The sequence below is a fragment of the Macaca fascicularis genome, chromosome 4, assembly GCF_037993035.2.
Source record: "Macaca fascicularis isolate 582-1 chromosome 4, T2T-MFA8v1.1".
Lineage (NCBI taxonomy): Eukaryota > Metazoa > Chordata > Mammalia > Primates > Cercopithecidae > Macaca > Macaca fascicularis.
Genome location: NC_088378.1, coordinates 166425274 through 166446645, shown reverse-complemented (window position 1 = coordinate 166446645; position 21372 = coordinate 166425274). Strand labels below are relative to the sequence as shown.

The window sequence follows — 21372 nt, the reverse complement described above, 5'->3', positions numbered from 1 at the left end:
AGCATTGTATACTTTATTAATAGTTGGCATCATCCTCAGAGTAAACTTAAGTTTCTGCCTCCGGGTATGTGTGTGTGTGTGTGTGTGTGTGTGTGTGTGTGTGTACATAAAACACTTTGATACATGTTCAATCTTTATCTTGTTTTGTTTTCAAATCTGAAATATGGATTTAATAAGCTTCATTTTGCCGGTGAGAGTCTGTGACTTGCCAAAGTCATATAGTGGTCATTAGTGAGACCAGAATGCAGACACAGGTCTGCCTGTCCGACTCCACCCACCTCATGCAACCTCCCTTATATAGTGTCCTCTGCTGGTGAGTGCTCGGGAGAGAGCAATCGTTGAGTAATACTATTTTGTATTTGTTCAAAATATAAGAAATTGATGGCCAAGCATGGTGTTTCATGCCTGTGACCGCAACATTTTGGGAGGCAGAAGTGGGAGGGTCACTTGGGCTCAAGAGTTCAAGGCTACGGTGAGCTATAATCACACCACTACACTCCAGCCTGGGCAACAGAGTGACACCTGTGTTTAAAAATAAAAAACTTAAAAATACATATAAGGAATTGGTCACACAACTTCAGTTGCCTTTACCAAACATTTAGAAGCTTCTCCAGAAGATCGTGTACTCCGAGTTGCAGCTGAAACGGCAGCAGCAGTCTACAGTCATGTGTTTGCCTTGAACAGTCGCAACTAAAACAGTGTACCTGAATTCACCTTTTCCCACATGACTTCCAAGTTAATCATCTACAAATATAGACAAGTCACCCAAGAAAATGCAATACCTTAGGTCAAGAATTCTTTTTCTTTTATTTATATATTATAAGCACTGTATATTTTATTAATAGCGGGCATTATCCACAGAGTAAACTTAAGTCTCAAACAAACCTCGTTGCAAGATTTTCTTTAACTGCACCAGATCGTAACAATGTTTGTCCAAGAATAAAAAGCACTGTGCAAAAAGGAGGTAACAATAAATGCTGGTTAAACTGAATTTTCATGAAGGTTTAAATTCAGCAATCTCTTACCTTTTGTTTCTTTCCTTTAAATTTGATTTTATAATAGAAAATAGGCAATAGCCTTGCACAGAAATTTACTAAGGAAGAAACACAAATGTCCAGTAATAATAATGTGAAAAAAAACATTCAACTCCATTAGTGCTGAAAGAAACCCCAAGTGAATATAAGGAGAACCAATGTTTACCTAACATTTATCTGACAATGTTTAACAAAAAATACTGTAAAATTATAATGTCTAGTGGCTGATGGGATGGCTAAATTTTTCAATGTATCTGGAAAACAACATAATAGCATGTATCAAACTCCTGAAAAATCTGGTAATTCTTTCACCAAGCATTTCACTTTCAGGTATTTATCACACGGAAAAATAAGCACGGCTGCACAAAAATAGAGCAATAAAGCAACTCTGTAGCATCATCTCCTATTAATTATTTTGTTATTAAGTGTCTACATGTAAATTGTTTAAATAAGTTGTGGTCAACTCATACAGCAGAATACTATGTAGTTATTAAATACAAAAAACTAGCCGGGCAAGGTGGCGGGCGCCTGTAGTCCCAGCTACTCGGGAGGCTGAGGCAGGAGAATGGCGTAAACCCGGGAGGCAGAGCTTGCAGTGAGCTGAGATCCGGCCACTGCACTCCAGCCTGGGCGACAGAGCGAGACTCCGTCTCAAAACAAAACAAAACAAAACAAAACAAACAAAAAAGTCAAGTAATGGGAGAATTCTAAGTAACCAACGGAAGTACTATAATATGTTATAGCTTATACAGTTGGTACAGTATGGTTCTGTGTGTGTGTGTGTGCGTGTGTACTGGAAGGATATTTCACAAGATGTAAATAACAGTGACTTCTAGGTATTGAGATTATGGGTGATTTTTTTTCCTGTCTCTCCAGTTTCCCTGCCCCACAGAGGAGGGTTGGCCTGTATATCCCCCAGATCCTTCAATTAGAATATACTACTTTAAGAATGAGAAGCAAAAACAGAGGAAAAAGGAACTGTGATCTACTTTCAGGGGCAGATGACACCCACACTCTGTTAACTTCCGGGGGGGCCAGACCGCCTGGGAGGGAAGCTCCTTGCCCCACCTTACTTTGCCCTGCCTGCCAAATCCAGAGGTCCAGTGGCACAGCCAGAAAGACAAGTTTGTGGGGCTGTCCTCATCCTCTATATTTTTTCCATTTAGCCTAAAATATCTTACCAAATACCTATTATGTGCTAGGCATAGGGCACACAATAGCGAGGGTGGAAAGAGAAAGGAAGAGAAGGAAGGAAGGAAGGATGGGAAGAAGGTGGGGAGGAAGAAAACTTCCCTGGCATATTATGCAGGAGTCTGACCTTCATCAGATGACTGACTCTGAACCATGCTAGGCAGAGGCAGGGTCACAGGGCTATAGGAGCTGAGTTTAGTGGGAGCTGCCCAGCCCTGACAGAGCATCTTTCTTCAGGAAGCAAGCACTGAGTTGAACTCTCAAGGACATGGCAAAGAAGGGGTAAGGAAGGGCATTCCAGGATAGGCACTAGAGATGCCAGGGCAGGGGAGAGCAGGCAGCAAGGCTGGAGCACCCACAGCCAGGGAGGCTGGATGGGAAGAGACTAAAGCACGCGAGGCCTCAAAGTCACATGCAGGGGGCACTGAAAGGCTTTGGCAGGGCATCCCTTAGCAGATGCACCTTCAGACAGGATAGCTCTGGGTGTGGACTGGAGAATGGATCTGGGAGGGGGCCACGGTGGATCCCAGGAGACCATGAGGAGTCCTATCTAGGGCGGTGACACACGGGTGGAATGAAGTGGTGTATTAGTCTCTTTTCACACTGCAATAAACACATACCAGAGACTGGGTAATTTATACAGGAAAAAGGTTTAATGGATTTACAGTTACACATGGCTGGGGAGGCCTCACAATCATAGTGGAAGGCAAGGAGGAACAAGTCATGTCTTACATGGATGGCAGTAGGCAAAGAGAGAGCGTGTGCACGGAAACTCCCCCTTAGAGAACCGTATCTACTGAGACTTATTCACTATCACGAGAACAATATGGGAAAGACCTGCCCCCATGATTCAATTACCTCCAAAAACACGTGAAATTTTAAGATGAGATTTGGGTGCGGACACAGTCAAACCATATCAAGTGGAAACACTATTTTTCAGTGACTTTGATGGGGAGTTTCCAATCTCGCACTTCCAAACGGTAACAAAGATTGAGTGCAGTGACTCACACCTGTAGTCCCAGCTACTTGGAAGGTTGAGCCAGGGCAGGGAGAAGGATTGCTTAAAGCCAGGTAGCTTGAGACCACCCTGGGCAAGACAGCAAGACCTCGTCTCTAGAAAATACAACATTAGCCAGGCATGGTGGTGCATGCCTTTAGTGTCATACTCGGGAGGCTGAGGTGGGAGGATCAGTTGAGCCCCAGAGTTCAAGGCTGCAATAAGCTATGATCACACCACTGCACTTTAGCCTGGGCAACAGAGCAAGACTCCATTTCTAAAACAAAGAAACAACAACAAAAACAGTAACAAAAGAAAAACCAGTTTTTTGGGCAAGAAATGACAGCTCAGGACCAGAGACTTCATGATACAAATTCCAGGTGAGCAGAGGCCACAGCCAATGAAGCACCATTTTGTCTGAAAAGTACAAATTGCTTCCCCTTCCACTCTCTGCTGAAAGCCTACTTTGTTCATCAATAACCTTACAATTGGAGCCCACATATCCAAGCTTCAAAGTAAAATCAGAGAGCTCAATTTGTGTCTATGAAGCAGCGTGCCGTGAAATCATCTGACCCTTTGTTTTCATCCGTGTGCCGTGGAGACAGGAAAAGCACCACTCATCAGACTCCTCCAGGAGCCATCTGCCAAACCTCTCTCTTCTGAACTGAGTCCTGTTTTCCGTGGCTATTTTACATTTCTAATGAGAAGCTATTGTGTATCTCATAGGTTCATCCATGTAGTCCCTCGCAATGGGGGACCTGTCCCCAGCTGAGTCTGCACACTAGATTACAAAGAAGTTTTCAGCGTTAAGGCACCTCCAGATATCTAGATTCCTCCAAAAATAAAAAGAGTAATAAAACAGTTACCATTTATTGATTATGACTGACTTTTTTGTAGGTAAATTAACCTACATTAACGGAATGTAACTTATGTGACCTACCAATTCCACAGAGTAGAGACAAGATTCAGCCCAGGCCTACAAGACCACACAGGCCATTCACTTTGAGCCCCCTCCCCTCACCCTTTCCTCTCTCCCTCCATCTGAGAGAGACAGAAGCATAGGCCAGACCTGCTTCTTGAAGCTACACGGTCCAAGTCCCATCAGTTTCCAAGCGCTTGAGGGTCATTTTTGGGATATCACTACAGTGGAAGATAAGCAAACCACTGGGCGTGGTAGGAAAGAGGCCGTTTTCTCAGAGACCAAGAACTTAAGATGGGAGTTTCACTGTCTGACCTCCAGTGGCCCTACTGTGTGTGTGATCTTGGATGCGTCACTCAGTATGCCTCAGTTTCCTCATCAGAAGAACAAGAATCATCATACAACCGGCCCAGGAATCCCTTCCCTGAAACCCTTGGGTACAGATGCATTTTATAAATCAGAATTTCTTGATTTTAGAAAGGTGACAGAGTTTACATTTTATAACACCTGTAACAGAGTCTGGTGCAGTACCCATTAACCACAAATCAATCATTGATAGTCCACAGCGAAACAAAGTGAACTACACCCAGGTGAGACAAATTAAAACTATAAACAGTCTCATCAGTTTAGATGAAATTTTTCCACCAAAAGAACTACCTTTAAAAAAAAATTTCCTCCTCTGCAGACTTGGAAGACTTTGGAATTTATTTCAGAGTTGCAGAGCCAGGGGTTGGGTAGGGAGGTGGGGCAAGGAGTGGATGACAGAACTGTGTTTACCTTGTAAGGCCGCTGTGAGGATGAAATGGATCAAAGAATACATGGAAAGCACATAGAAGAATGACTGAGACATAACAGAAGTGCATTTCAGATATTCTTATTCATTCCACAAAAGAAAAAACACAGGCTACTTCAAAGGCCATTATTTGTATGTCAAAATTACTGCTGGGATGTTTACCACTTCAGGGAATTAGAAGACATCTTCAGAAGAATTCTGAAATAGAAAGACCTCATCAGACCTCTTCAGAAGAATTCTGGGTGGATCTGCCGGCCGCTGCCAGGAGAGAGACCTCAAGAACATCCCCAAGGGTCTGATCCAGAGAAAAGTAAATTATTTTATTCAAAATACCACCTGCCAGTCCAGCAAAACAGGCTCTCCAATACTTTGGATTACACGTGGCAAGTGCAAATCCCATAATGGCAGCCAGAAGTTCTGGAATTAGCCAGAACTGGAGGGACACAGTGAAGCCAGAGCCTGGGATCCTACCTACAACAGCAAATGAGCACCCCTTCTTCATAGCACGTAAAAGAACTCTTTGCATTCTTCATCCCATTTCTGGTTCCCTCCCCAGTGTTTTTCCTTCGACTTACTGAAATCACTTCAATCTTATCAAGGTGAGATCTTGAGAGCGTTCTCAATTTGAGGAACAGAGTCGTAGCTACAAGTTGCTAATTTGTCCCATGCTGCAGAAGAATTTTATACAATGGTCGTCAGTCTTTTCATGCTACAGCTCCCCTCTCTGAAGCTCAGAGCAATTTCTTTGACCTTCATCGAATGCTGCAATGTGTTGCTCTTTTCATCACTGGAAAATTGATCAGACTGATCTATAAGTGCTCACCTCTTTCCTGGCCCAGCATACGTGTTCCTCACACCAACAAAAACCTTTCCATTTGTAGTTTGCCATAGTATATGTAGACTTATTTGTAAAGCAAGTACTTTGCATAGTATGTCCTTAGAATAATGAAATATTAATAACAAATGGGGAAACAAGGAAATAAGGAAACGGTAGTGTACCAGATAGGCCTGCTACAGTTTGCCCATTGGAGCAAACAGTTATTGGTAACCCTGATGAGCTACCAGTCTGGAGCAAATCAAAGAAAAAAAAGCTTATTGTGCATACACAATAAACAGCCAGCTGAAAATATTTCAGAACACTTACTCCAATTTTCCTTGGGAAACCCAAGAAGCCTTTCAAAAAGCAAAGTCCCTTCTCTTTCATTAAACAATTGTACTAAAAATGTTATTGTCTGTCTTTTTCCACTAGAAGGTAATCTCCATGAGAACAAGAACTTTGTTTTGCTGTATTCCTGGTGCTGGGAACTGTAGCTGACTTTTCGGAGGTGCTTAATAAATATTTGTTGGATAAATGAGTGGGACAACCTAAAGCAAGTAGACAGACAGATGAATTTTTCCTAGCTGTGTAGAAAGCATATAGTTGGTTTCTATATATTTCTATCAAATACATACACAGAGTATGTGACATCAAGAGCCCAAGCAACTTTGGGGGCATCTCACACTTTCTGTGGAGTGAATCTTCCAGAAGTCTGAGAGATCGTGAGAAAGACTCTACCGAAAAGCTCTGTAGACTGGCATCAATTCCACAAAATATTTGTGTAGCCTATATAACACAGGGTTTGAAACTAACCAAAAAGTAAAACCTCAGCAGTCAGTCAAGGGGGCTGTGAAACAGTGTTACACAGGAAGTAGCATGGTTTCCTGACTCCTACACAGGAGAGGAGCAGTTTTCAGGTTGCACTCAATCTAAAACAGCAGTCCCCGACCTTTTTGGCACCAGAGACTAGTTTTGTGGAAGACAATTTTTCCATGGATAGGAGGGTGGGTGGTGAGTAGTTTCAGGATGGTTCAAGTGCATTACATTTATCATGCACTTTATTTCTATTATTACATTATAATATATAATGAAATAATTATACAACTCACCGTAATACAGAATGAATGAGAGGCCTGAGCTTGTTCTCCTGCAACTAGATGGTCCCATCTGGGGCTGATGGGGGACAGTGACAGATCATCAGGCATTAGATTCTCATAAGGAGTGTGCAACCTAGATCTCTCGCACGCACAGTTCACAATAGGATTTGCTTTCTTATGAGAATCTAATGCCGCAGCTGTTCTGACAGGAGGCAGAGCTAAGGCGGTAATGCGAGCAATGGAAAGCAGCTATAAATAGAGATGAAGCTTCACTCACCTCCTGCCATGTCACCCAGTTCCTAAGAGACCAGTACTGGTCTGTGGTCCAGGGGGTGGGGACCCCTGATCTAGAAGACAAAGGCAGGATGTCATCAAACCTGTCTCTTCCCACTGCAGTGTCGCAGAAACTCAGAGACAGGCCACAGAGAAAAAAGCAAAGTGGCAGTGCTATGCAAAGGGAAATTTTTGCCTAATATAATAAAGATCTGAGGGAAATTAGAGGAGAACAGCCACAGCTGAATACAAATGATGAGGAAGGTACATTTGCACTGGAGACAGAGTGCTACATCATCATTGTGTAGCGTTAAAGAATAGTTAGGACTGTCTGCCATCTACTGGCACATGTAATGTAGGTTACATTGGCCCAAACCCCCTTCCCTGTCCTAGGGAAGTGGGATGCTCACCCAGCTATTGAATCACTTTCCCAAGGGAGGGCGTATTGCCACGGCCCTCAGTTCTATTGCACACCACACTGACGCAAGCATAAAGCTCTGGACTTTTCTCCCGTGTGTGTATGCGCACGCACATATAGAGCCTTCCTGGCTGTTAAGTCTCTTCTAAACTTTTGTGGGTCACAGAGAGGAGAGGGCTGTCACATTGCACACTGCACAGGAAGTAATGCAGAATCTGTTCCTAAGGGACCTTTGCTTGTCCCACCTGCTGGCAGGCTGCTTCCCTCCACTCCACACCAGCCATTCACCTGCTTACCCCTCCTCTCACTCCTCTCCTCTTCTCCTCTCCTCTCTTCCCCCTAGTCCTTTCTTTTTTCTCCCCTCGCTCCCTGGAGTATTGTATTTTCTCTTGTGACACAGCTTCACCCTTACTTGCTTACATACATACTGGACTTCTGCCCCCAGAGTCTCACATTTGATTCTTAAAGTCTCTCCTCAAACAAACATTTTCTCCTTAAGAACAGCTTTAGGGATGGTCATCTTGATAAGAATATTTTTACCCTGCAAGAAAAGAAAGGCACCATCCCCAAGAAGACCTCTATAAAATGAAAGCAAGGGTGGGTGCAGTGCCTCACGTCTGTAATCCCAGCACTTTGGGAGGCTGAGGCGGGTGGATCACCTGAGGTTAGGAGTTCAAGACTAGCCTGGCCAACATGACAAAACCCTGTCTCTACTAAAAATACAAAAATTAGCTGCACATGGTGGTACATGCCTATAATCCCAGCTACTCGGGAGGCTGAGGCAGGAGAATCACTTGAACCCAGGAGGCGGAGGTTGCAGTGAACTGAAATCATGCCACTGCACTCCAGCCTGGGTGACAGAGTGAGACTTCACCTCAAAAAATAAAATAAAATAAAATAAAATATAAAATAAAATAAAATAAAAATATGCCAGGCGCGGTGGCTCATGCCTGTAATCCCCAGCACTTTGGGAGGCCGAGGCGGGTGGATCACGAGGTCAGGAGATCGAGACCATCCTGGCTAACACGGTGAAACCCCGTCTCTACTAAAAATACAAAAAAAATTAGCCGGGCATGGTGGTGGGCTCCTGTAGTCCCAGCTACTCAGGAGGCTGAGGCAGGAGAATGGTGTGAACCCAGGAGGCGGAGCTTGCAGTGAGCCAAGATTGCACCACTGCACTCCAGCCTGGGTGACAGAGCAAGACTCCATCTCAAAAAAAAAAAAAAAAAAAAGGATATATATATATATGTGTGTGTGTGTGTGTGTGTGTGTGTGTATGGAGAGCAGCCTGAGACATGGAAGAAGAGGAGGATTGTCCAAAAAGTAGAAGAGAAACCTGAATGAGACCAGAGCATGGCTTCTTCAGCTACAGCTGGCTAAGAGACTAGAAGTCAGCATCAAAGCCTGACAGTATGTTTGTGTTTGGTTACCATTACATAGACATAACCATATTTTAAATAACTATCATAAACTGATTCTAATTTTATTCTATAATTAGGGAACAGGACATTCTCAAAGAACACTTTGGCTGTCTTTATAAAGGTTCTAGTTAAAGAACTCTTCAAGACATCATTATGGGTTGACTTCTGAACTAGATGGGCCATGACTAATGATTTCAACCAAATCCCATTTTCAGTAGGCAGAACCAGTACGTAGAATTCCTTGGAGAATGTGGCTTACTCTTTTATCCCATTTGGATGTGTTATATATGGGTTATATGAAATGCCATCTGTCATAAAACAAAACATTTTATTAAGAAGATTTTTTTTAATTGTACTTTCTGCAAACAACCAAATTCTATAAGCTAAACCAGAGGTCCTCAGAATGTGACCCCAGATCAACAGCACTGGCATCACCTGGGAACATGTTAGAAACACAGATTCTCAGGCCTCACCAGACATAGAGGAACAGAAACTCTGGTGTAGGGCCCAGCAATCTGCTCATGTTAACAAGTCCCCCAGCTGATGCTGATGCCCTGAAGACCACTGTCCTAGGGTCACCATGATCACAAGGTTCCTGATTGGTCCATATGGAATATTTCTAAATCCTAGTGCAATCCCTGAATTATGATTCCTTTCATTTCCAGGTCTTTTGATTCTCAGAAATCCGTAGCCCTGTCTTCAGATGGCACAGTTTCTTCAATAAAGCCAATGTTTGTGTCCCCGCCCAAACTCATATATTGAAATCCTAAGCCTCAAGGTGATGTTATTAGGAGGTAGGGCCTTTGGGAAGTGATTAGGTCATAAGAATGGAGCTCGCATAAGTGGGATTAGTGCCTTTATAAAAAAGCCTAGGAGAAACCCCTTGGCCCTTCCCCCATGTGAGGGCACAGCCAGAAGGCACCATCTGTGAACCAGAAGCCCCTCGCCAGACACCGAATCTTCTATCACCCCAATCTCTGACTTTGGACCTCCACCCTCCAGAATGGTGAGAAAGAAATGCTTGTCATTTCGGCCACCCAGGCTAAGGTATTTCTGTGATGGCAGCCAGAACAGACTGCCAGAAAGACCGTTTCCCTGCCACAGCTGCTCACAGCTCTCTGCCAGGTTGTCTGCTCCCTGCCCTGCACTCCTGGGCTCCTCCTCCAGTGTCAATCATCACGCACTTTGCAGGGAAGGAAGGTCTCACCCTCAATTGCTCTCCTCACTCACATGTTCAGAGCTCTCTTTACAACTGCTGGAGCACTCAAATATCCCAAGGGAAAGCTTCTGTGTTCCATCCTGGACCTACTAGGGGCAACCACCCTTCCACCAGGGCCCCCACTCTCACCATGAGCTTCAGACTCTCATCTCCCAAGATCTTGCTCACAGCACAGCTGCCTTCCGCTCACGCAGGCCAGAGGAGCTACCTTGTCTCCTCTTAGAGCAACGTCCCACCACTCCCTTGGGGCTCAACCTTCGCTTTGTGTTCTGTAAAAGTCAGCAGTTCTCAAGCTTGAGACTGCATCAGGCACACCTGGAGGGCTTGTGAAACTCCAGAATGGTGAGTCCCGCCCCCAGAGTTTCTGATTTAGTAGGTCTTGTGAGTAGCCCAGAATTTGCATCTCTAACAAGCCCCCAGTGGAAGCTGAGACTGTCATCTTCTTAGGCCGCGCTTGGAGAACTGCTGTTGAAAGCCAACATCACTGAACTTACCTGCAGAGGCACCTAAAAATAATCAATCCAGAGCTGCTCCTTCTCCAAATGACTACTCTCTGATGTCTGTCAAGAAATCCAAATTATTTACCAATTACTTTATTGGTAATTAAGTTCCACCTATTTCAAGAAAAGTTCTGAGCTGACTCTCATTTTTGATTAGCCATCAGCAGAAATAGTAAATCTACCTAGTGCATTCAGAAAAATGCTGTTCCTCCCAAGGGAACGTGTTTTCTGTTGCTCCTGAAATCTGCTGACCTTGGTACTGACTCTGGTCCTCTTACACTAAGGTGGAGCTGGGGCAGGGTTGGGGGATCAAGACTGAGAAACCTCGCTGTCCTGCAGCAGAACGGAGATACATGGAAGAACGAAGACAATCTTGGCTTTGAAGAGAAAGTGAGATGTGATGTCAATGATCCCGCTAACACCAAAACCATTAAACCAGCCTCGTTAAGGGAGGCCCCACCTCCCCACCCTTCCTGCCTTTTCTACCAAGCCAAACCCAGAATAGAACACAGCTCACTTCTCAGGGCTACTGCCTCTGCCTCAGCTTCAGAGACCACATCTGCAGCTCCCAAAACAAGGTCTGTTCTGCAGCTGGACAATTCACTGCTAAAATCCCAAACCGAAGAGCAGAGCCAAAGCCAGAGGAGACAAAAGTGGCAATAGGGCCAAAGCCTCATTCCAGATTCCAAGTATCATTCTGCAACCCTCTTGCTATCAACTGCTGCCTGCTGGCTGCAGCCAGGTCCCTGGTCCACACACAGCCTGGATCGGAAGCCTACAGAGACACGGGGGCTGGAGATGGGAAACAGATGGTGGCCTGTGCTTTGTCTTTCCCAAGTTTACAACCTCACCTGGGCTGTTCTGAGGAGCCCCGAGAGGTAAGTTCATGCATCACTACTGCCCCTCTCCCTGTGAAAGCAGAAAGTCAACATGCCTCCTACCCTAGAATAGACCAGCCTCACCTGTAGATTCAAGGTCCTGGGGGAACAGTATCAAATGCCTCTGCTCACTGCCTTTTACTTCTGACTGTGGTTCCCAGAGAGCCTAAAATTTGAGAAGTGAAACTGAACATCCCACCGCCTTGGTGAGGGGAGAGGAAGAAACTTCACAGGCTTTTTATTGGCCGGTTATTTTTCTGTGTATCCCACACAGGCCCTCACCATGAAGGGTTTCACAGCTGCTCTCTTCCTCTGGACTCTGATTTTTCCCAGCTGCAGTGGTGGCAGCGGTGGGAGAGCCTGGCCCACACACACGGTCTGCAGTGACAGCGGCTTGGAAGTGCTCTACCAGAGTTGCGGTAAGCCCTTGCAGTACACCCATGTGTGTTTATGGGGAAAGTAAGGCCCACAGATGTGAGCTGTTAGTGCTCAGCTGGGGTGGGTGAGGGGAGAGGGGACCAGCAGCTGAACACTTTCTCCACCTGTAGCAAGTCTGGGAGGGCCACTGGGAGCCTTTGGGAGAAGGGGAGGTGGGGCTGGGGCCGGGAGCGGAAGAGAGAATGGCAGAGCGACGAAGAGTACAAGACAGAGAAACTGAATATAAATACAGTCATTTACTAACACCAGAGAACCCAAAAGAGAACAAAATGATCAGTGAGTCGACCAAATCATCAAATCTCACCAGTTGAAAATTAGGAAAGAAACTTCCAGTAGGCCCTTCCCCAACACTGTACACCTGGGCTACCTTCTCATCTGATGTACTTTGCAAGTAAAGTGAAAAGATCACTCCTGCCCAAAGAGAAGATTCCTGTCCCTCTCTGGACACTTGCAGAGCTTTCACTGCAGGAGCAGCTCTCATGAATTCAGCAAACACTTCGCGTGCAGCTATCAATGCCAGGGTTTCTCAGTGCTAGAGATAATAAAAGTGCATAAGCCAGGCCTGTCACCCCAGTGGGCCAACCCAATATGCCAACAGATAAATTGCAATTCAGTGAAGAAAATGCAGTGAACTGCGGTAAGAAATGTCAGAACCAACCAACTGGGCTGTGTCTTAGTCAGCTAGGGCTGCCATAACAAAGTACCACAGGTTGGGGGCTTAAATAACAGAGATTTATTTCCTCACAACTGTGGAAGCTGGGCTGGTTTCTCCTGAGACCTCTCTCCTTTGCTTCTAGGTGGCATCTTCTCCCTGTCTCCTCATGTGCTCTTCCTTCTGTGTACATCTGTGTCCTCATCTCTTCTTCTTCTAAGGACACAATCATATCAGATTAGGGCCCACCTTCATGGCCTCACTTTAGCTTAATCAGCTCTTTAAAGACCCTACCTCCAGCAGGGCGTGGTGGCTCACACCTGTAATCCCAGCTACTTGAGAAGCTGAGGCAGGGGAATCGCTTGAACCCAGGAGGTGGAGGTTGCAGTGAGCCAAGATCGTGCCATTGTACTTGAGCCTGGGCAACAGGAGCAAAACTCTGTCTAAAAAAATAAATAAATAAATAAAAGTAAATAAATAAATAAATAAAAGACCCTATCTCTATATACAGTCACATTTTAAGGTACCATAGTCCCCCTAGTCTGCTAGGAATATGTTCCAAGACTCCCAGTGGATGCCTGAAATCACAGATCATTTTGAACCCTACATACACTATGTTTTTTGGACCCAATAAATGAGACAGCTACTAAGTGACGGATAGGCAGGTAGTAAAGACAACATGGATATTCTAGACAATTCACGTTCCTGGTGGGATGGAGCTGGACAGCATGAGATTTCATCATGCTACTCAGAAGGATGCTCCATGAAAAACTTACGAATTATTTCTGGAATTTTCTCTTTAATATTTTTGGACTGCAGTTGGCTGAGAGTAACCAAAACCTTGAAAAGTGAAATCTTGGATAAGAGGGCACTACTGTACTGGGAGTTGGGACTTCAACATATAAATTTGAGGGGATGCAATTCATCCCATACAGGGCTCCCAAGTGGGGAGCAACTCAGGAGCCCAGCCTCAGGATCACATCTACTGTTAGAGGGACTGGCTTGTGCAAATGCATGGCATTGTGATATCTGCCACTTTGGAGGGAGATGGAGGCAAAATGCCATTTGAACTGCAGAAGGTAGGAAAGAAAATTTGATTAAGCATCTGAATTGGTCTCACTCTAAGCTGGGGTTGTGGTGCTTGAGCAAGTACCTGATCCTACAACTGCCACCCAAAGAGCTGCCCAGAGAGGTCCAGATGGTCACTCTAGTCACCAGGGCCATTTGTTCAATTTGACCTTACTCTTTTAAAAATAAGGGACATTGAAGTGCACACACACACAAAAATTAAAAATAAGTAAAAGAGAATGAATGACTGGATGCTGGCAGTGCTGATGTTGTCACTCTAGGTTTTCCCATGGGGTCAGAACCACTAGTATCCCATTCATTTTTGGTGCAGGATGAGAAGCAAGATGTGAGATACATGGACTGGTCAGGGTTGGTTTTTCCAATTCATCCTTGAATAAAAGGTTGCCACAGCTGATCTGTCTCCCAGACTCCCCCTCTGCCTGCAGCCAGGCCGGTGCATCCTTTCAAGTCACTTGCAAGAGGACTGGGCATGTCAGAGAAAGAACAAGGACACATCACCTGCCCACCGGAGGATGGCTCTTTCCTCTGTAGGTGAAGTCAGTGAATGTCTTAGCCAAGCCACTCAGAATTAGAGATGGAAGAGATGCAGTTCTCATCCAAGGGGTGGGAAGATCAGTTTAGCAACAGGATAAATGCCTTGTGTGAAAGGCTGTAGTGAAAGCAGGCATTGTGCACCAGTGACATGGTAGTCAGAAGATGGTGAGGTTGGCATCTGCATCTATTGGGAAAGGAGTCACCAAGCCTAAGTTGAGGCTTAAAGACTGATTAAAATAGTAATGATAGCACCTCATGTTGGTAGAGGCCACCGTGCTAAGTGCTTTACACGTATCATTCTTATGTTGCAGATGTGTAAACTGAGGGATAAAGATGTCATTAATAGTTAACTTTTCCCATGCCACACAGCTAATAATGGCAGAATTATATCCCCAGGGTCACAGAGAAGGTAAGACATTGAGGAACTATTGATGGAATTAAAACAAATTGATCCCCAGCCTGCCTGACTCCAGAGCCCATGCTCTAAAACTCCCTGTGGTCTAGAGTTTCATCAGCAGGCAAAGTGGACTAAAGGAGGGGTGAAGGGAGAAGTTTGGCGGAGAGCATGACACGTGTGAAAGCAGGAAAATGGGACCAGGCACAGGGTTCAGGGAACTGCGGGAGAGCTGAAAACACAAAGGGCTGAAAGAGGAAGTGGGAGATATGAGCAGGACCCCATACAATGGTGGGCTGCCTCTCTTTGGGCAGGAGGAGGTTGCATTTTGGAAAGATCCTCAGGCAGTAAACAGGAGTGTAGATTTTGAATTGGAGGCTATTTGAGGCTGAAAATAAGGTTTTCTCCAGGCGGAGCAATAATTCAGGAAAGAAACCACTAAGGCCTGAGTTGACATCATTTCCGCAGTCTTGATAACCTTGAGGAGAAGGGAAATTCACAAGCAGTTACTGGGCTCTGAATACTAACTAGGAAGTAAGCATAGTTTTCTGAAAAAGCAGAAGTCCTGACCTGGCCAACTGTCAGTGACAAAGGAAAGAAGAGAGCCACTTTCTTTACTAAAGCAAAAGGAGGAACAAACACGGTCAGGGCCTTGGGTCTGCTAAATCCCAAGTCCCAGGGTTACAAAAGCCCAGGGACTCCACCCCATGCACACGCCACAAACAGCCACCAATGTATGTATTTATATGCTGCCTCCAGCATATACACGAAGATATGAGGAGATGACAGAAATACTTATGATTAGAAGGGGAAATAGGCAGCAGTGGAAGAAGCAGGGGGAGGGGAAGCATAAGGGAAAGTGCTATGGACTGAATGTTTGTGTCCCCTGAAGATTTGTGTTAAACCCTAATACCAGTGTGACAGTATTAGGAGATGGGGCCTTTAGGATGTGGCTAGGTCATGAGGGTGGAGACTTCATAAATGGGATCAATACCCTTAAAAGAAGAGGCCAGAGATCTCCCTTTTTTCACCACATGAGGACACAATCAGAAGGTGGCTGTCTGTAAACCAGGAAGTCAGCCCTCACCAAGAGCCTGCCCCTGCTGGCTCCCTGATCTCAGACTTCCATCCTCGAGGACTCTGAGAAATCAATGTTGGCTGTTTAAGCCCCACAGTCTATATAATTTGTTAAACCTGCCTGAGTTGGCTAAGGGGAAATCATAAAGGCAGGAAATGTTAGGACACATGTAACAGATGAGGCAGCCTGAGAGTTAAGAGCTTAGAATCTGGAGTCAGCGAAGCTCATTCTAATCTTGGGCCACACTCTAGATCTCACATTGTTGTTTATAAGGAGGGTGTATTAGTTTCCTGTTGTTGCTGTAACAAATTTCTACTTGGTGACTGAAAACAACACATGCATTCACGCATAGTTCTGTGGTCAGAGTCCAAAATCAATTTCACTGGGTGGGCAGGGCCTAGGCCTTGCTCCCTTAGAAGCTCTGGGGGAGAATCCCTTTCTTTTCTTTTCCAGCTTGTATAGCTGCATTCCTCGACCTGAGGCTTCTTCCTCCATTTTCAAAGCTGACAGTGTAGCATCTTGCTTCCTTCCATCATCACATGGCCTTCCTGTTCTGTTTCAAAGCTCCCTCTGCCTCCTTCCTGTAAGGACCCTTGTGATTAGGATCATCTGCCCAACTCAAGATCCTTAATCACATCTGCAAAGTCTCTTTTGCCACATAAGATAAGATTCACATGTTTCAGGGATTAAGAGGTAGACATCTTTTGGGACCATTATTTAGCCCAATATCATAGGGAGAACATATTACCTACCCAAAGGGCTATGTGAAGATTATGTGAGAAGGACTACATGAAAGGTGCTTAGCACATACTATGCACTCAATACATCTTAGCTGCTGATGACTTTGTACGGTATTTTACAACTGATTGAGGTATAATAGACTCTGAGCTTCCTTGAAGCCAAATCAAGCAAGGAAATGGCATTGTTTCTAAAATAAAATTAGTTTTTAAGATGCCCAGCTTTTCCTGATATAGGGATGAGTGATGAGGGGAATTTCTCCCCAGAGTAGATGGCATCCTGGATGGCGTCTCTACTGAGATGCCATGGTGACTCAAACCCGCTGTTTCTAATGATGCCCCATGGTGCAGGTCAAGAGCCCAGAATCAAGATACATTCTGCAAAGGGCCAAGGCAGAATCCTCCATGAATACAGCAATCACAGGTCAGGCTTCTTTGAGGGAGAAGGTTAGATTGTGTACAGGAATGGATAAGCTGCACATCCTGTGGGCAATCCTCCATAAATATTATTGTTGCCATTGTTTTTGTTACTGGATGTTCATAGGGTCAGATAGCAGAATTCTGGATTGTATTTTTTGGCAAGAGCCCAGTGTGGTAATTTCACATGTTTTGACATCAACCAGGCAGAGGAGGACCTGTGACACTTGCTCAAATGACTTATGTGCCCCTTTGGTTTCCCTGATACTCACAGGCTACCTGGACATAGGAGTGGCTCCTAGATGTCGTGTAAGGCAGACACTTGCGAACTAGAGCCTGCAGGCCAAACCCCACTTGGTGCCTGTTTGTGTATGGCCTGTGAGCTAGGGATGATCTTTACATTTTTAATGTTAAAGAATTCAAAAGAAGAATATTCATGACACATGGAAATTATCTGAAATTCAAAATTCTGTGTCCATAAATAAAGTTCTATTTGACACAGCTGCACCCATTCTTTTAGGTGTTGTTTATGCTACTCTTGTGTTACAATGGCAAGGTAGGGCGACAGTGACCACACGGCAAGGCTCCACAGAGCGTTACATATTAATCATCTGGACCTTTATAGAAAAGGCTTGCCGATCCCTGGCCAAGAGTAGGAAGGAATCTCTTAAGCTCTTCACTGGATCAGAGTCTCAAGTTCCAGGCCTTCCAGATGATTCTAGCCACAGAGAAGCTGCATGGGCAAATGAACTCAATGGCAAACCCACCATGATTGCAAGGAATGTATAAGATCCCTTTCAGAGCATCATCATTGTCAGAATAATCTCTCCCTCCTGCATGCCATTTTAAAATTTATGAAGTCCTTCCATTGACAAAGCCTCATTTAATCCTTACAAACAGAGGTAGATAGGATGTTTATCTCCATTTTCTGGATATAGAAACTGAAGCATACACACATTAAGCATTTTAATAAAGTAATATACCTGAGCCATGATACAAACCTACGTGTCCTTACTGCATGCTCAGTGACGTAGAGCTATGTCACAGAACTCTAGTAGGGAGTAAGTCATGCCCTCAGACCCCAGAAATACAGGGTGAGACCAGGCAGAAGGCACAGCTCAGACGATAAGTCTTCAGGTAAAAAAGTGAAAACCCTAAGCAGTGTGTGGACCAGCAAAAGAAGGAGGATGGGGAGGAAGAGGAGATCAGGAAGAGAGGGAGGAGGCGAGGGAGAGGGAAGGAGAGAGGAGGACAGAAAGAGGGGAAGGAGGAGGAACAAGAGGAAAAGGAAGATGGGGAGAAAGAAGGGGAGGGAAAAAGGAGTAGAAGGAGGGAAGGGAACAAGAAGGAGGGAAGGGGGAGGAGGATGAGTAAGAAGAGGTGGGGAAGAAGACAGGAGAAGGAGGAGGGGGTGGAAGAGGAGGAGAGAAAGGAGGAATTGGAAGAGGAAGAAGAGGAGAGGAAGGAGGAGGAGGAGAGGAGAAGGAGGAGGGGAGAAGAAAGAAGAGAGGGGAGAAGGGAAGGAGGAAAAGAAGATGAAAGAGGAGAAAGAAGAGAAGGGGGAGGAGGGGGAAGTGGAAAAAGAAGAGAGGGAGAGGAGAGGAGGGGCAAGAGTCATCTCCTGATGAAAGAATTGTTTCCCTCCTGCCCCACCCCACCCCAGCCCCATCCTCTCTACACACATCCAGAGCTGGGCCAATTTGGCTCTTCCCAAGTATCCCTCAGAGGAGGGAACATACGGCTGCCTCAGAGGAGAAGGAGACCCACCACATCTCCATTTTTCAGCCATGTGCACCAAGTTCTTATTTGTTGCAAAGTGGTGTCTAGAAATGACATCTTCCAAATTAAAAGAAGTACATGTAGGGCCATTCTCCTATCATTAAGAACAGCATATTTTATAGTCAGAGCCCTCCTGCACAGGAGGCATGCTAATTTCCTGAGGAAGCCCTATTTACCACGCCCAACCATTCCACTGTGGGATAGTCGGTGAGCAGGGAGGGGAGGAATCCCTATTCAGCAGTGTGTGGAGGGCTGTGGGCTGACCTGGTAGCCCCCTGGAAGCATCCAGGGTCAGTTTACCATGGCATCTGGTCACCAGGCTTCACACTTGCAATCAGCACCTGCTCTCCTCCCCTTAAAGACAGTTGGCCTTTAAGTCCACCTCTGCCTAAATAGGCTTCCCATGTTGCTAATATTTGCTACAGGGCAGGTCCTTTAGCTGACCTCCAAAAAGGCCTCTTAATTATAAAGCCTGAATCAAGTCACATGTGCCTGAATCATCCATCAAAGTGGTCAAACAGGACAATTAATCAGACTTCAAGAATGTAGAATATCTCCATACAGAATAGAGGCTAAGCTGCAAACAACCTCGCCATGTAGCAGAACCAACAGGATATATTGATAAAATGTTCATAGAAAACATTTTAAAAGCTGCCCCAGGAGAAAATGGATGGGGAAAATGGCACTTTCCTCAGAACCTAATAATTCTGAAGGAAATGGAGCATAAAACAAGCATGCATGAAACAGCATCAAAAAAAGAAAAGAAAAACACAGGTCATCTAGTCACTTAGGAATACTTTCAGATGTTGCACACAGACAGCAATTTCTCTTTTCGTTTATTTTCCCAGATTAACAAGGATCTAAAACTATAATTAAGGAAAAGTAGACAAATAGCTGGAGAGACAAAGATGCAATTTCAGAAGGATGACTCTGAGCGTGCAGGATTGAACATCTAGCTTCCTTGAGTAGGGCAAGGCCTTTTGGCCCAAATTTAAAGACAGGAAGTTGATAAAGAAACACAAGAATATTCACACTGCGGTGCAGATTTTTTTGATGCTAGATGAAAGTGAACGCTGCCAGAAGGGAAGCAAACCACGTAGGTGTGTTCCTGTGACCACGCCACCAACATCTTCTGGGTTTCCATTGGTGGGAACATTTTACAGCCCAACCTCCAAGCCAGAGATAATTCTCCAAAGCACTTTTTAAACGAGATGCTAAGTAACTTGGTGAATAGGAGCCTAGAGAGGGAAAAAAGCCAAGAGTCTGCAGTTCTAAAGAGGCCTCTTCTGTGGGCAGGAAACGTTTTCCCAAACGCTGTTCACCGCTATTGCCATCCTCAGGCAAAATCTTAATGGGCAGCTCTGCTCATGTTTTGGGAGGAGAATCTTTGGAGAGGTAGCGATGGGAAGGGCTGTCCTCCAGCCCAGCAGCTATTTTTGTAGAAACTACAGCATAGACAACACATTCCTAAAGCAGCAGCGATTGTGAGGTCCTGGGCATGGTTTCAGACCCAGGCCCGCGGGAGGGGGAGTGTAAAGACCAGAGCAGTTTCTGTTTTCTCCAGAGCCCAAGGAAAGCAAAGGTGGAAGAACCCATTCCCAGCTCCAATAGTGCAGCCAGAGCTCCAGGCAGAACCCAACAGCACCAGGTAACCCATGAGGCAGGAGCTCCAGGTGGACAGAGGTTGTCGATCTTAATTAGAGCAGTCGGAAGGCACAGAACGGGAGCAGGGCTGAGGATGGAGCATAGACAGGTGCTTCTTCCAAAACCTGAACAACAAGGCGGGGTTTTCACTGAAATAAAAGGGTGACCCATCCGCGACCTATGTACCATCTAGGTTGGTGTTCGTTCCTTTTCTGGGATGCCATGTAAGGCAATATCTGAGGCCGCTGATCCATTAGCTTTGACTGGGGTTCTAGAGACACCAAGTGGGCAACAAAAGAAGCGTGCTGGGGTCTATCGGGAAACCAGTATTTGCACCTCCGTCTGTGGGATTCGTGTACAGTAGGTAGTGTGCATGTCAGCATCCACCAGCCCCTGCCTGGGATCCAGGAAGGCATCACTGTGTGCTCCCTGCCCTCAGAGCAGAAGTGAGTGGTAACCAACCCAGTGGCCAGGAAGAAAAATAAAATCTCCAGCCCAGAAATCTCCACTCACATTTCCAAGCACAATTTATAGTTCACATAGGCTGCCTGATCAGCCAGAATGCCCTCCAAGGACTCTCTTATTTGAAACCTGACACCTTCCCTTCTGGCCAGTGGAAGCTGCACCAGCCTCAGTGAGAAATCTAGGATAGAATTATCAGGATTCCTTTTGCCTCCTAACCATTAGAATCCACCTGTATAGCTGAGATCTTTCTTATTCAAAGGGCTTCTCTGTGTGCTTTAGTGCTCAATTTAGTCTTCTTATATTGTATTTTTAAAATATCCCTTTAAACAATTCAACACTACTTACACAACTAATAAGTCAAAACTTTGTAAATTTAACAAATTAATTTTTGCAGACATACATACACTGGCCACAAATTTGTCTTAAACATCTAATCAGATTTTTAAAAATTTGCTTTATAAATTTCAAAAGCAGACAAAGCACACACAAATTATCACAAGATTATTCAACCCATTATTCTTTTTCTTAACGCCATTTCAAAATACTGATACCATGAGTTTACATTTATCTCTTTATTATCTTTGTACT

General features: G+C 45.0%; 2 protein-coding genes across 4 annotated transcripts in view; one reads left to right on the top strand and one right to left on the bottom strand.

The window, feature by feature from the left end:
- F13A1 (coagulation factor XIII A chain) overlaps positions 1–21372 on the bottom strand; it is a 461954-nt gene that overhangs the window by 419233 nt on the left and 21349 nt on the right. Inside the window, exon 1 of one of the 3 annotated variants that reach the window (XM_065544474.2) lies at positions 10309–10523. The exons of the other annotated variants lie outside the window; for them this stretch is intronic. The gene's annotated coding sequence lies outside the window, so the exon portion shown is untranslated. Of the gene's footprint in view, positions 1–10308; positions 10524–21372 lie in introns of those variants that run through there. 3 annotated transcript variants of the gene reach the window in all.
- LY86 (lymphocyte antigen 86) overlaps positions 11195–21372 on the top strand; it is a 62945-nt gene continuing 52767 nt past the window's right edge. The window contains exons 1-2 of the mRNA XM_005554118.5: positions 11195–11557; positions 11832–11976. Coding sequence (XP_005554175.1) covers positions 11489–11557; positions 11832–11976 — 214 coding nt within the window. The 5' untranslated portion in view covers positions 11195–11488. The remainder of the gene's footprint in view (positions 11558–11831; positions 11977–21372) is intronic.